The 16,075-nt window shown below is 52.7% G+C and overlaps 1 protein-coding gene across 2 annotated transcripts in view; it reads right to left on the reverse strand.

Annotated features, from left to right (window-relative positions):
- Window positions 1-13,423: 13,423 nt before the first annotated feature.
- The window catches only part of NIT2 (nitrilase family member 2), a 76,135-nt gene continuing 73,483 nt past the window's right edge, over window positions 13,424-16,075 (reverse strand). For both annotated transcript variants that reach the window (XM_068133979.2, XM_068133978.2), the window contains 3 exons: window positions 14,958-15,056; window positions 14,547-14,602; window positions 13,424-13,782 (listed from right to left, as the gene is read on the reverse strand). In XM_068133979.2, the coding sequence (XP_067990080.2) occupies window positions 13,691-13,782; window positions 14,547-14,602; window positions 14,958-15,056 (247 nt within the window). In that variant the 3' untranslated portion in view covers window positions 13,424-13,690. The remainder of the gene's footprint in view (window positions 13,783-14,546; window positions 14,603-14,957; window positions 15,057-16,075) is intronic.

Below are 16,075 nucleotides of genomic sequence, written 5' to 3' on the forward strand. Positions count from 1 at the left end.
GGGGGAGGGGGAGGGGAGAGGGGAGGGGGAGGGGGAAGAAGGAGAAGGGGGGAGGGGGAAGAAGGAGGAGGGGGGAGGGGGAAGAAGGAGGAGGGGGGAGGGGGAAGAAGGAGGAGGGGGGAGGGGGAAGGAGGAGGGGGGAGGGGGAGGAGGAGAGGAGGAGGGGGAGGGGGAAGAAGGAGGGAGGGGGGAGGGGAAGAAGGAGGGTGGGGGAGGGGAAGAAGGAGGGTGGGGGAGGGGAATAAGGAGGGTGGGGGGAGGGGAAGAAGGAGGGTGGGGGAGGGGAAGAAGGAGGGTGGGGGGAGGGGAAGAAGGAGGGTGGGGGGAGGGGAAGAAGGAGGGTGGGGGGAGGGGAAGAAGGAGGGTGGGGGGAGGGGAAGAAGGAGGGTGGGGGAGGGGAAGAAGGAGGGTGGGGGGAGGGGAAGAAGGAGGGTGGGGGGAGGGGAAGGAGGAGGGTGGGGGGAAGAAGGAGGGTGGGGGGAGGGGAAGAAGGAGGGTGGGGGGAGGGGAAGGAGGAGGGTGGGGGGAGGGGAAGGAGGAGGGTGGGGGGAGGGGAAGGAGGAGGGTGGGGGGGGGAGAAGGAGGGTGGGGGGAGGGGAAGAAGGAGGGTGGGGGGAGGGGAAGAAGGAGGGTGGGGGAGGTGGAAGAAGGAGGGTGGGGGAGGGGGAAGAAGGAGGGTGGGGGAGGGGGAAGGAGGAGGGTGGGGGAGGGGGAAGGAGGAGGGTGGGGGAGGGAGAAGGAGGAGGGTGGGGGAGGGGGAAGGAGGAGGGTGGGGGAGGGGGAAGGAGGAGGGTGGGGGAGGGGGAAGGAGGAGGGTGGGGGAGGGGGAAGGAGGAGGGTGGGGGAGGGGGAAGGAGGAGGGTGGGGGAGGGGGAAGGAGGAGGGTGGGGGAGGGGGAAGGAGGAGGGTGGGGGAGGGGGAAGAAGGAGGGTGGGGGGGGGGGAAGAAGGAGGGTGGGGGAGGGGGAAGAAGGAGGGTGGGGGAGGGGGAAGAAGGAGGAGGGGGGGAGGGGGAAGAAGGAGGAGGGGAAGAAGGAGGGTGGGGGAGGGGGAAGAAGGAGGAGGGGAAGAAGGAGGGGAGGGGGGAGGTGTTCAAACAAGGACATTAAGAGAGGTCTATCATTTCATCTCTGCCCAACAAAGATACTTGTACCAAGAACCAAGTTCCAACATATTGTTATGAATTTTGGGGTAGTGATATATAGATTCAGGTAGATCTGCATAGGTCGGTGCTCCGATGATCGTGGGGAGAAAGAACCACTTCGATGTACATGTCAGGGACGTTTAGCCCGAATGTCTGATTAAGTGTATATTCGTGCCCGTTACAAGGAATGGGGCGTGTTAGCTAGTGTAGGGATTATGTTAATTCCCCTGTGTGTGACACCTTGTGATTTATCCGTTGTCCTGTATGGCACTGCACAGTGCACATAGACACTAGTCCGGCCCATCAGTACACTAATTAACGCATTAATAACGATAAAACCACCAAGAAGCCAGACATCAACACCAGGGCTAACATCACCGCCTGGTTGAACACACATCACTCAAGCAGGCCGAAGAATGCCCCGGAGACTCGTGATTGGCCAGGGTGGACCAAGAAGCAACTCGCTATTGGGTGGGAGTTGACCAATAGGAAGACATGAGGCAGTACGAAGCCCGCCAATTGGTAGAGGGAGGAGCAAGGAGAAGCGACGCGCTGATTGGCCACGGACCGATGGCATGAGGGAGAAGCGACGCGGCCATTGGTGGAGAGCTAAACCTGTGGTGTTGGCTGGCAGGGATTGGAGGAGAGTCACCGAGGACATCAGGACCAGACGTTAAAAACCACGGCTGGCCGGCATTTTTTTCCTCTCGTTTTTGGATCCCTCTACTGCCCTCGCGATTCCTCTACCTCGACCTCTTGCCCTCACGCCTTCCTTCACCCTCAACTCTCTCTCCTTTTTGATACGGACGTTAGGTGCATCGCAGTTCCTGTGCCGAACACCTGAGGACGGACACACCAGGGGAGCCGGCTGCGCGTCTGCTTGTTCGCCTCGCGCGGGAAGCTACAGGGGGAGGCCGACTTCCCACCAAGTCCGGACCGCGCTCGGGGCCTGACCATCGCGGCGACGCCATCCGATTGAGCTAAGCACACATAAAATCACACCTCTTTATTTTCATTCCCATTCTACCATCCCTTGGTCTGTGTCTGGTTCTGTGTGAAGGAGCGCTCATTAGGGGGGTTTTAGTTATCGTCACGTTTTTCCTGTCCCGATATTTATTGGCGCTGAGGAAGCGCCGTTAGCGATTGACTTCCAGCCAGTGTAACGCTAATTCCTGTCACAGGAATTCTGAGATCATATAAGTGGGCGTGGCAGTTCCTGATTGGTTCGTGTTGGGGAACGCCTTCTCGCTGCCGACGTGACGTAAATTCGCGCACGCGCACTGGTGATTGGCACTGAGGAAGCGCCTCTAGCGAATGACTTCCAGCCAGTGTAACGCTAATTCCTGTCACAGGAATTCTGAGATCATATAAGTGGGCGTGGCAGTTCCTGATTGGTTCGTGTTGGGGAACGCCTTCTCGCTGCCGACGTGACGTAAATTCGCGCACGCGCACTGGTGAAGCTTACTCGATCTTACTCGATCCCATATTACATGTACTTTCATTGCATACAAATTATACTTCCTCCTAGAAATTCCATGCCCGAACCTCAGCGCAATCCAAGAGGATTCACTTGTTTAATAAACCCTTGAATTATTTTTCCCCAACAATTTTACAACCAGTCCCAGGTGAGTTATTTTCACAGGGTGAAGACATCTGCGAGGCCGTCCAGGTAATCTCTTCAACTTCTTCTTCCTCTTTCTTTCTACCGCGCTTTTTAGTGAAATCCACTATTGAATTGAACGCCTCCATTAACGCTCGATTACTATTCGTGATTTCCCGGTCTTCACCGAGGGGAATCACAGGACAATATTGTTTGTTAATATATTTGATGGTGATGAGTGTTATAAGAAAATTTAATTATTCCCTAAAATAAAACATCAACAAATATTCATTGGTCCACTTAGTGAGTATAATCAAATGCAGTCCCCCTCCCCAATTCCCCCTTCCTCCATTTCTCCCTCTCCTTCCCCTCCCTAATTCCCCTTCCCCCAATTTTCCCTTCCACCACAAGTAGTAGGAGAATGGGGTGACTTGAATGGCCAATTGACAGCGAACGAACATAGTGAGTGAGAAAGAGCGTCAGTGAATGTCTGTTGAACATCTTGAAATCTTTAGGATGGGAATGAATTGGAGGATAAAATCTATTTGAAAATCCAGTGAGTCAATAATTAACCTTAATTTTCTCCATTGACTTCAATGTTAAATTTTAGTGCGCTTCAGAACCCCCATTCTTCTACTTCTCACATCATCTCGAGGTGTACAGAAAACAAAATGAAGCCTTCAAAGAAAAGAACACCTTCCCTTCAGTCAAACATGGAGGAGGTTCATTGGGTGCTGGGTGCCTTGAATGTGTGCATGGCATCATGAAACCAGGAGATTACCAAGGCATTTTGGAGCACAATGTTCAATCCAGTGTCAGAAAGCTGGGTCTCCGTCGAAGGTCATGGGTCTTGCAGCAGGACAATGACCCCAAACACACTTCAAAAAGCATCCAGGAATTGTTCAAGGCAAAATGCTGGACTGTTCTGAAGTGGCCAGCAATGAGTCCAGATCTAAATCCCATTGAACACCTGTGGGGAGATCTTATGAAAACAGCAGTTGGGAGAAGGCACCCTTCAAATTTGGGAGAGCTGGAGCAGTTTGTACAAGAAGAGTGGGCCAAACTGCCAATAGAGAGGTGTAGGAAGCTCATTCAAGGCTATAGGAAGCGCTTGACTGCAGTTATTTTGTCCAAAGGTGAAGGTGGCAATAATTTTTCTCAATGCCATTTGTTTGTTTTTTTCTGATTTAAAAGGATATGTTAAGTTCTGAATGAAAAACAAAGGTTCTGTAATATTAACAGTGAAATAAAGAATTGTGGAGACCAAATACTTTTGTCAATTTCAACGAGTTATTTGAAAAAAGTGCAAGGGTGCCAATATTTTTGGCCATGACTGTACCTACATCTTCGTACAATTTTAACATAACTGTTCAATAAGTTATTTAAAATTCAAATTAATTTTTGCTATTCTAATTTTTTTCAAAAGTTACTGTATTTTATTTTTCGACTATCAAATTAACAGAACTAGACTGTACAGTAACGATGGAGTGCAGTATTTTCAAAAAGAATAGGTCACTGTGTACATGTACCCTGTAGGTCAATGCAGCCAAGTTCGTTATTTGGGGACAATGGCTAATAAAATATATGTCAGGCTGCAGGGTAGCAGATCCAAGTATTCTCCGGATATTCGGTTTGTGACATAGACATAGGTAAGCAAGTGTGTAACTTACTCAAAGGTAGCTGTATCGTCTTCACCCACCATACTTCCAGGACTAATCTGCCTATCTGTCCCAGTAGAGATCTCAAATACTCAGTTCGTCAAGTTACTTAATCTTTCATTTGTGGGTTTCAAATTGAAAAAGTCAGTGCATCATAAAAGAGACCTGTTATAATTAGGGTGGACCACAAGAATTATTACTTTGTCAAAGTGATAATATAATTTTATTTTGCCTTTTTTTAATACATCTATGTTATTTGAAACATTGGACACCTACATTTACATTATTCACTCTATTAATTGTAATCCAGACCTAATGTATTGTTTTTGTCAATTTCAACGAGTTATTTGAAAAAAGTGCAAGGGTGCCAATATTTTTGGCCATGACTGTACCTACATCTTCGTACAATTTTAACATAACTGTTCAATAAGTTAGAGCTACAGGTGTTTCTATTTTGCCAAAATTTTGGCAATTTTTTTTGCCAAGCTACAAGTGCCAAATATTCCTACAGGTGTTTGTTCCCCCTCCATCCCCTCCCTTACCTCAAATGGCCACACAGTTGACATCGCACGTGACAAAGCCGAATGCCTCAACTCTGTGTTTGCCTCAAAATCTTTAGTCCCAAACCCATCTCTCTCTGTTCCCACCTTTCCCAGTCGAACCCAACTGCTCCTGGACTCTGTGTCCTTCTCTCCTGACAAGGTGGAGGAGTTTTTGTCTAACCTCGACTCTGATTCTGCAACTGGACCAGTAAAGCGCGGCGTTACGCGCGCTGCTTGTGAGCAAGGAGGAAGCGGACAAGCGGTAACATATAAACGCCTTTATTCAAGACTACACTGTAACACTGTACCGCTCCGGGCTGGGCGCCCGGTGTCTCTCATGAGGCCACGCCTACCCCTCGGACGTGGCCACCGCCCACTTGGTGCGTGGAATGATGTCACCACGCCAGTGGGCTTTTGTGTCCGCCACACGCGCCCCCCCAGAATTCCCGCGCACCTGGAGGGCCAGTTTGCGGGGCAGACGAATGACCCGGCCGAAGCGCCCCCTGGCGATCGGCGGCGTCCGGGGTGCAGGGATGCCAGGTGGGATGCCCCTGGCTGCTCCTGGGATGGGTGCAGGACCGGGGGGCGGCGTGGCGGCGGGGCTGGGCGGTGCCGGGGGTCCGCCCGCAGGAGGGCGGCCCCGACGTGGGGGTCGGGCCACTGGCGGTGGATGGTCCACATCGAGGTGGGCCGGCTTGAGGCGGTCTACCGAAACGCGGTCAGGAGTACCGCCGATGTCCAGGGTGAAGTGCTTCGCCCCGGTCTCCAGCACGCGGAAAGGCCCGTCGTACGGGGGCCGCAGTGGTGTCCGATGGGCATCGTGGCGGACGAAGACGTACTCCGCCGTGCGAAGCTTCGGGGCGACGTGCGTCGGTGGGTGCCCGTGGCATGCCGTTGGCACCGGGGCGAACCTCTGGGCGGTCTCTTGCAGAGCGGAGCGCTGCTGTGCCGCGGACCATGGTGCCGTGGAGTCGAGGAGGAACTCGCCCGGCACCCGCAGCGGTTGCCCGAAGACCAACTCCGCCGCGGATGCGCGCAGGTCCTCCTTGGGCGCCGTCCGGAGGCCCAGCAGGACCCAGGGGAGCCTGTCGACCCAGCCGCCGTCGCGGAGGGTGGCCCGGAGCGCGGCCTTCAATGAGCGGTGAAATCGCTCACACAGGCCGTTAGCCTGGGGGTGGTAGGCCGTGGTTCGGTGCAGCCGGACCCCGAGCCCCTGCGCAACCGCCCCCCAGAGCTCCGAGGTGAACTGGGGGCCGCGGTCGGATGAGATGTCTGAGGGGGCGCCGAACCGGGCGACCCAGGTGGCGATGAAAGCCTGCGCGACATCGGCCGCCGTTGTCGACGCCAAGGGCACGGCCTCCGGCCACCGGGTGGTGCGGTCCACCATGGTGAGGACGTGGGTGAAACCCCGCGAGGGGGGCAGAGGTCCCACCAGGTCCACGTGGACGTGGTCAAACCGGCGTTCCGGCACCGTGAACGGGGCCAACGGGGCCTGGGTGTGCCGGTGCACCTTGGCGCGCTGGCACGCGAGGCATGTCCTGGCCCAGCCGCGGACGGCCTTCCGGAGGCCATGCCAGACGAACTTGTCGGCGATCAGCCTTTGGGAGGCCCTCGCGCCCGGGTGGGACAGGCCGTGGATGGCGTCAAACACCTGGCGCTGCCAGCCCGCGGGCACAATGGGGCGAGGACGCCCGAGGGAGACGTCGCACAAGAGGGCCGCGCCCGCGCCGTCGAACGGCACCTCGGTGACGCGGAGGCCCGTGACGGCGGTCCGCAAGGCCTGGACGTCGGGGTCAGCGGCCTGGTCCGCTGCCATCCGGGCATAGTCGATGCCGAGGTGGACTGCGTGGGCGACGGCCCGGGAAAGGCAATCCGCCACCGGGTTGTCCTTCCCCGCGACGTGCTGGATGTCCGTCGTGTACTCGGACACGGCCGAGAGGTGACGCTGCTGCCGGGCCGACCACGGCTCGGTGACCTTGCCCATCGCGAAGATCAGCGGCTTGTGGTCGACGAAGGCAGTGAACGCCCGGCCCTCGAGCAGATGGCGGAAGTGCCTGACCGCCAAGTGAAGTCCGAGCAACTCGCGGTCGAAGGTACTGTAACGGCGTTCGGGCGGGCGAAGCTGCCGGCTAAAGAACGCCAGCGGTTGCCAAGCTCCACGCACCCATTGCTCGTGCACCGCGCCCACCGCGTAGTCCGAGGCATCGGTGGTGAGGGCGATCGGTGCATCGGGCGCCGGGTGCGCGAGCATGGTGGCGTTAGCCAAGGCGAGCTTCGCGCCCGTGAACGCCGTGTGCATCTGCTCGGTCCAGGTAACGTCGCCTTTGCCCGGCTTACCTCGGAGAGCTTCGTGCAGGGGGCGCAGGAGCTGGGCGATACGGGGCAGGAACCGATGGTAAAAGTTCACCATGCCCAGGAACTCCTGCAGCCCTCTGATCGTGCGGGGGCGCGGAAACCCCTTCACCGCCTCCACCTTGGCCGGCAGGGGGACGGCTCCGTGCCTGGTGACACGGTGCCCCAGAAAATCGATTGTGGCGGCGCCGAACCGGCACTTTGCGGGGTTCACAATCAGGCCATGCTGGCCCAGGCGTTCGAAGAGCGTGCGGAGGTGGCGTAGGTGCTCTTCGCGGGACGCGCTGGCGACGAGGATATCGTCCAGGTAGACGTAGACAAAATCCAAGTCGCGCAGGACGCTGTCCATCAGTCGCTGGAACGCCTGAGCCGCATTCTTCAGACCGAAGGGCATGCGCAGGAACTCGAAGAGTCCGAATGGCGTGATGACCGCCGTCTTCGGGACGTCCTCCGGCCTGACGGGGACCTGATGGTAGCCGCGTATGAGGTCCACCTTCGAGAAGAAGGACCTGCCCGCCAAACGGGCGGAAAAGTCCTGAATGTGGGGGACGGGGTAGCGGTCGGGAGTCGTGGCGTCATTGAGACGGCGATAGTCCCCGCACGGTCGCCATCCCCCGCCGGGCTTCGGCACGATGTGCAGCGGCGACGCCCAAGCGCTCTCTGAGCGCCGAACGATGCCGAGTCGCTCCAGGGTAGCGAACTCCGCTTTTGCCACCGCCAGCTTCGTCGGCTCGAGGCGGCGTGCCCGGGCGTAGACCGGTGGCCCGACGGTGGGGATGTGATGGGCCACCCCGTGCTTGACGGCCCCCGCCGAGAAGGTGGGCCGCGTGAGGGCCGGGAAACCGGCGAGGAGGCGGGTGAATGCGTCCGCTGCCGGAAGCGTACAGACCAACGTGGCCGGAACCGAATCGTTCGGCAAGCCGCTTGGCAAGCCGCTCGTTGAGCTGGGCAACGCACATGCGAGCGAGCTGAACGTCTCGGCCTGGACAAGCCGTCTGCGCTTGACGTCGACCAGGAGCCCATTAGCGCACAGGAAGTCCGCGCCAAGCAGTGCCATGGGCACGTCGGCGGTGACGAACGTCCATCGGAAAACCTGCCCTCCAAACCGCAGAGAGAGGCAGCGTTTTCCGTACGTACGGATGGGCGTCCCGTTCGCGGCAAGCAGCGCGGGGCCCCCACCCGCGGCGTGCTTGTCTGACATGCCGGCGGGAATGACACTCACCTGTGCTCCCGTGTCGCACAGGTAACGGCGCCCGGAGAAGGTGTCCGTTATGAACAGCAGGCTGCTCGAACGGCCGGCGCTCATCGCCACAATTGAGCGCCGGCCCGGGCGTTTCCCGACCCGTTGAAGGAGCACGGCGGATGACACCGCCGAGCTTCGTGGCCGAACTTGGCGTGGAACCAGCACCAGGTGGTGGAGCTGGAGGAGCGCGGCTGGCTCCGCCAGGCCGGTGGAGTCGACGGGTTTCCCCGCGGTGGCGGTTTTCGCCGCGGCGGTGGGCGGGGCGTGGCGGCGTTCACGAGGTGCGTATCAGCATGCTGCTGAACCACAGCGTGCTGTAGAAGTTGATGCTGTGGAACATCAGCGTGCTGTAGAAGATGATGCTGTGGAACATCAGCGTGCTGTAGAAGATGATGCTGTGGAACAGCAGCGTCGAAGGCCGTGACGGCCACGCCAACGCTCGCCCGCGTGTCCGAAGCGGCGAAGTACTTGTCCGCCTCGGCCGCCAATGCTCGGGGTTCCGTTAGCCCGGTCCCGGCCAACGCGAGGCGAACCTGCGCTGGAAGTTGGCGACGGAAAAGCGCCCGGAATAGCGAACCGGGGGCTTCGTCGCCCAACAGTGACAGCATATGGTCCATTCGGACCGACGGGCGCGTCTCACCGAGCTCGGGGAGATCCAGGAGGCGGTCGGCCCGTGCGTCGTCCGTGAGTCTGAACGTGGCTAGGAGTAGCCGCTTGAGTGCCTCGTACTTGTGGCCGTCCGGTGGGTGGCGAAGGACGGACACAACTCGAGCGGCCGTGCCGGGCCCGAGGGAGGCGACGACGTGGCAGTAGCGCGTGTCATCGCCGGTGAGGTGCCGAAGCTGAAATTGGGCTTCGGCCTGGACGAACCAGACTTCGGCCTGAGCCTCCCAAAATTCCGGAAGTTTGACGAAGGCGGCCATGGCGATGGCGTCGCGTGTGGAAGGATCGCTCCGGCAGATCCAACGTCGAGGGTCACCAATAAAGCGCGGCGTTACGCGCGCTGCTTGTGAGCAAGGAGGAAGCGGACAAGCGGTAACATATAAACGCCTTTATTCAAGACTACACTGTAACACTGTACCGCTCCGGGCTGGGCGCCCGGTGTCTCTCATGAGGCCACGCCTACCCCTCGGACGTGGCCACCGCCCACTTGGTGCGTGGAATGATGTCACCACGCCAGTGGGCTTTTGTGTCCGCCACACCAGACGGCATCAGCCCACGGGTCCTAAAATCCTGCTCTGCCCCTCTATCTCACCCTCTCTCTGTTCTTTTCACCCTCTCTTTTGCTCAAGGTCATCTGCCAGCATCCTGGAAATCAGCAAACATTACCGCTTTACACAAAAAAGGTGCAAAAACAGATGCTTGCAACTACAGACCAATCAGCCTGCTCCCAATTATCAGCAAAGTCATGGAATCCATCATTGCCTCGGATATGAAATCTTTCCTCTTCTCCAATGGCTTGATCTCTGATCATCAATTTGGTTTCAGACCAGGTCACTCTACTCTGGACATGCTGCTTCTGCTGTCTCAACAATGGATGGAGGTCCTCAATGCCAAACAGGAAATCAGTGCTGTCTCCCTTGACATATCACGTGCCTTCGATACGGTCTGGCACCCACCTCTGCTCACCAAACTCTCCTCCTATGGTATCCATGGAAATCTCCATGCATGGCTTGTGGGCCTCCTCTCTGGTCGTAGTCAACGTGTGGCCCTGAATGGATTTCTCTCATCTCCCCTTCCTGTTCAGGCTGGAGTTCCCCAAGGCAGTGTTCTGGGCCCTGTGCTTTTTCTGGTCTTTTTCAATGATCTCTCCGACTCTCTGGAAAATCCTCTCTATCTTTTGCACTCTGTCAAAGCGCCTTTGGGCTTCATGAAAAGCGCTATACAAAATAAATGAATTATTATTATTATTATCTCTTTGCTGATGACTCCACTCTCTGCCGCTCCATTCCTCTTCCCTCAGATCGGCAGTCTGCAGCCTCCTCACTCTCTGAAGACTTGGACAAAATCACAGACTGGTCAAACAAGTGGAACATGTCTTTCAATCCTGACAAATCTCACACTCTTACTATGTCTCTCCGAAAAGATCGACTGGACAACCCTCCCATCTACTTTCTCAACAATCCTCTCCAAGAAGTTCTGTCGCTCAATATTTTGGGTCTCACTATCTGCCATGATCTTTCTTGGGAAAACCACATTTCCAAGCTGGCCTCCAAAGCCAGTCGCCGACTGGGCATCCTCCGTCGTGCGAAGTCCTTCCTCGGCACACCTGAGCTCCTCACCACATACAAGGCTTTCATCCGCAGCTCAATGGAATACTGTTCTCCCCTATGGGCCGGTGCTCCTGCCTCACACCTAGCTCGGCTTCACGCTGTTGAAACCAAAGCTTTCAGAATTATTGGAATCTCCCACGATGAAGCTATCTCTGAGGGCCTTTCACTCACTCACCGCAGGCAGGTAGGTGGTCTATCTGTCTTCTTCCGACTCCTCTCCGGCCTTGCACCCCCAGCTCTCTCTGTGCTCTGTCCCCCAAATATTCCTACAGGTCGCACAAGATCTGCCAGCAACCTTCTGATGGTTAAACTGCCGAAATCTCGGCTGTCTGCTCACCTTCACTCTTTCATTCCTCTTTTCTCCCACCTCTGGAACAAACTCCCTCACTCCCTTCAATCCCACTCCTCCCTCCAGGTCTTTAAAACAGCTGTTCACCACCATCTCTTATCTTCCCCCCATCCAAAACCTTGATCTTTTCTACCCCCGCTAATTCACCCCAGATCCACCTTGTTTGAAATTCCAACTTCTTTCCTGGAAGTCCTGGCAGTGTCCATATGTTTTATACCTCTCCAACCCCCCCTCCTTCCCATGCCCCCCCTTCCCATGCCCCCCCTTTCCCATGCCCCCCCCAAAGCCCTCTCCCTCTCACAGATCTCTCGATGTCTCTCGGTCCCTGCTCTCAAATGTTGTGTTTGTGTCCTCTTCCCCCTCTCTCCCCATCTTGTCTACCGCTCCACTTGTTTTTTGTGTTTTATGTGTCGGTTTCACTTTTTGTGTGATTAATGTTCGCTCTTTCACGAGCCTCGATCTTGTATACAAAAAAAAAAAAAAAAAAAAAAAAAAAAAAGTGTATATATGCCACTTACCGATAGCTAATAAGATCCAGTGCTCACTATAGAGGGGTCAATATACGAAAAAAACTCACCTAACCGCCAAAAAATTGATACAAAAGGTTTTTCAATGGATTCTGGTACCATTGGGCATGCTAAATAACATACTAAAAATCTAGTAACATCTGACTTCCGGAAAGGGGTCATTTTCAAGATGGCGTCCAAGATGGCCGCCGGGAGCTTAAAATGGCCATATCTCAATTATTATTCAACCGAGAAAGGTGGTTTTGGTGTCTAACGCTTGGTTTTAGGGCCCAGGGAATCCAATTGAATCAATAAAATTACCATCAGTTAATTATTTATTGACAAGTCCAAGATGGCTTCCCAAGGTGACATCCTGATCCACTAAAATGGCTCTGTCGAATAGTAGTCAACCTAGAGAGATTTTTTTCAGTGTGTATACCTAGGTTTAAGGCACCCAGGAAATCATCAAAAGTACTTAAATAAGCACAAAGTAATCAGGTAATCCAGTAAGCCAGGTTTACCAGCCCATTAGGCATTTGTTGTCTTATACAGTTAGTCGCTATTCATCATCATCCTCTGACTCACCAGCTAATGAACTCACCAGCTAATGAACAAAAAATCAATGCCATATTTGAATTCACCATAAAAAGACTCATTTAGATGACATCAAATGCATTTTAAGTGAGATTCCGTGGCTGTGGACCTTTATTGACTCAAACTCAAAGACCTCAAACTTCACTGTCGTAGAACATACTACCAGATCATGGTGTGGATGGGAAAAGAAGAGGGTATGGATGCCATGAAATGGGGGTGGAGCCTGCAGGATAATCAGTTTGTCCCACTTATGTCAAGAATGAACGCTGCTCCAGACAGTCTCTTGAAGGTCATTCATTGTAACTGCTCCACTGCCTGCAAGACACTCCGCTGCTCTTGTAGATGATATGGACTACCATGTACTACTGCCTGTGGACCGTGCCAACTTGAAGAATGTGACGATCCACATAACAAGTTTCTTCCAGAGGAGTCGGAGGATGACGATGAATAGCGACTAACTGTATAAGACAACAAATGCCTAATGGGCTGGTAAACCTGGCTTACTGGATTACCTGATTACTTTGTGCTTATTTAAGTAATTTTGATGATTTCCTGGGTGCGTTAAACCTAGGTATACACACTGAAAAAATCTCTCTAGGTTGACTACTATTCGACAGAGCCATTTTAGTGGATCAGGATGTCACCTTGGGATGCCATCTTGGACTTGTCAATAAATAATTAACTGATGGTAATTTTATTGATTCAATTGGATTCCTTGGGCCCTTAAACCTAGGGTTAGACACCAAAACCACCTTTCTAGGTTGAATAATAATTGAGATATGGCCATTTTAAGCTCCCGGCAGCCATTTTGGACGCCATCTTGAAAATGACCCCTTTCCGGAAGTCAGATGTTACTAGATTTTTAGTATGTTATTTAGCATGCCCAATGGTACCAGAATCCATTGAAAAACCTTTTGTATCAATTTTTTGGGGGTTCAACCATATATTGACCCCTCTACTAAGTTATTTTTAAATGATGAACAGTCGAGCCTCATAATTGCTCATTCAATTACCGAGGGAGATGTGCAAGGCGACATTTTAAGTTTCGGATAAACGTTACAATCACCACCGAATGAATTACAAAAGAAGGAATTCTGAAAATCCAAACCTAGCCGATGAAAGTATATTTATATAATAGTGTCATCACGTCAATGAGTCATACCTGGGTCATTCAATGATATTTTTTATTTTTAAACAAAGGGAAATGTTTTTAAAGGAGCAATTTTAATCAAAAGTTTATATATCTATAAATTCACAACTGTGCATTATATGAATGTTACTTTGGTATAATAATCTCTACGTGCATTGGAGACACTATGTGTGTTTACCATAAGTCAACTGATTAGCAGATCAAAAACTTATTTGTCCTTAAGACTGCATACAGACACAATTGTGGAATCCCCCATTGTGCTCTTGCCAAATGGGAAGACTCAGAGCCGTGGGGTGCTCTCTTGGTAGAGGTCCAAGCGCTTTTGCGCCATCACCGGTATTCTCCGTCGAACATCGCGCAGAAGGCCCATGTCTGAAAGAAGTACATCGTGAGAGTACGCAAGCTCTCTCGCCTCCACAGTCAGCTTATTTTTTAATAAATATAATCAGTTTCTCGTGGATGCGTTAAACACATTACTACCGATAAACTCAGACTGTGGAATTTTAGAGGTGTTGTCGCACTCACATGTCCACCTCCCCTCTTCTGCCCGCCCTACATCTCCTAATATCTCCCAAAACAAATCCATAACTGGAGTGCCCTTTTGGGCAGCATGTACAGAACTGTGTTTCATTGATAGAATGTGTGTGCATGCACTCTGTACAGAATTCAAACACTTCTACTGTTCTGCTACCACTCTAATCCATTAGAGTGGGCAAAGGACTGTCAGGATGGCCTAAAGGTATGCACACTTGCCTTTAAGCTGTCTAGCCTGGGTTTGAACCCCAACCCAGCTATAAACTGTCATCCTGGAGTTTTACAGGAAGGATGATTCATCAACGTGAGTGTCGTCCATCAGATGGACGTTAAACAGGTGTCCCATCTGCCTGCATTCGTGGGTGGATGTTAAAGATCGAACGGTGTCCTTCGTGAAAAGTAGGCAAGTATGAAGAGTAGCAAGAGTAGGTGAGCACCCTGGACAAATGTCAAATTCCTGCCATAACCAGCAGAGGGCATTGCATCAGTGGCACAGTCACCCCCTTTGCCAAGGATGTTACCCCGCAGCCTTGTGCTGCATATGAATGAAGAAGAGGGGAAAGAAAAAGAACCCAGAAAACAATTTGTAAACACATACATACCAAGATCGGCATACACTATCTTTTCATCACCTTCAGCACTTGCGATCACGGTTCCCCTGAAATTGAAAGTCACATCTTATTTCATTTCTGCCAAGATCATAATAATTGTCAGCAAAAAAAACAAGAGGTAGACTACTCCAACTACTTCATTTCAGTCTTCGTAGAGAGGTTTCTCCCAGCTCTCTCAGCATCTGTACTGTGCGGCAATGTTTCCTCTTCCTTTCTCAAGGCCCAAGTCTTCACGCCATGCACCTCACTATCATTCTCTCTCGCATCCCCTCTGCCACTACCCCCTCCTCCAAAGTAGAACCCAGGCAATTGAGTACAACATTAAGGCAGGAGGTAAATTAACGCACTAATGTAATCCAAATTTCTGTGGGCAGGATACCAAGTATGTGATAGTTCACTCACCACGGATTCACCACCATAGAATGACCCCACGCTACATAACTTGCATCAGGGTCTCGAGCAGGGGACACCGTAGCCACAAACAGCTGATTGTCCAACGCCCTGGGTGTCAGAAGTACAGGCAGAGCTCTCAGCTACCACCAATGTTCCGTCTAAAAACGCACGAGTCGGAGCGCACAACCACGCACACTTTATCACTGCAGTGGACAAACACCAAACTCCGCACAAACGTGTTCCTTTCAGCCACCTTAGAACCAATGGCCAATCAAAATACTTTATCTGGTTATCATTCCCCAATCGATCAACATAATAAATGAAACTATGGGGGAATGGTTTGTAAAATTCTTATTTAAAAGTGAACAAATATTTTGTCTCCACTTTTAAAACATCACCCGCTATCATTGAGCTTCACCATATACATATATAACCCCCAATTGTTTGCTCCGTCCTTCAACTCATTTATTTCTGCCCCCATTTTAATATCTCACTTCTTGCATTTCTTTTTCCATTTGTCACCCATTACGAATGGGAAGTAATTCCTTTCATCCTACTGTTACATATGTGCGTTCTTCTTTTTCATCTTCTCCTCCATCTCCCTTTATAAGGGGTGAGGGTCCAATGGCACAAAGCTCCTGTCCTGCCTCAACCACAATCCTCCTCCACTCCCCTCTGTCCTCAGCCAACTCTCCGCACCTCTGACTCCGACTTACCATCACCAGTCACTAGCCCCCCAGATACTCAAACCTATTTCCCTGTCTGATCTCTTTCCCCTCTAACCTGATATTAATTTATTTTCTCTGCTGCCTGACCCACATCCCCTCAGTCTTATCCATACTCATCTTCAGCCCATGCTTTCCAAATGCCTCCTTCCACTCCCCCAGTACTTCCTGCATTTCCCACCTACTCTCCACCACAACAGCCAGATTGTCCGCATACAACATCATCCCCATACAATCCCTCATGTTCCCCTTCCTGTTTACCAGCTCCATCACCATGATAAAGATGAGTGGGCTGAGAGAGCTTCCCTGCCTCAAATCAATGTACACATTGAAATCCTCCGACATCCCAAGACCAACCAAAACTCTTCCCTTCATTCCCTTGTACATCCCTGCCTCAAATCG

The sequence above is a fragment of the Myxine glutinosa genome, chromosome 13 (assembly GCF_964187855.1).
Source record: "Myxine glutinosa chromosome 13, kmMyxGlut1.1, whole genome shotgun sequence".
Taxonomy (NCBI): Eukaryota; Metazoa; Chordata; class Myxini; order Myxiniformes; family Myxinidae; genus Myxine; species Myxine glutinosa.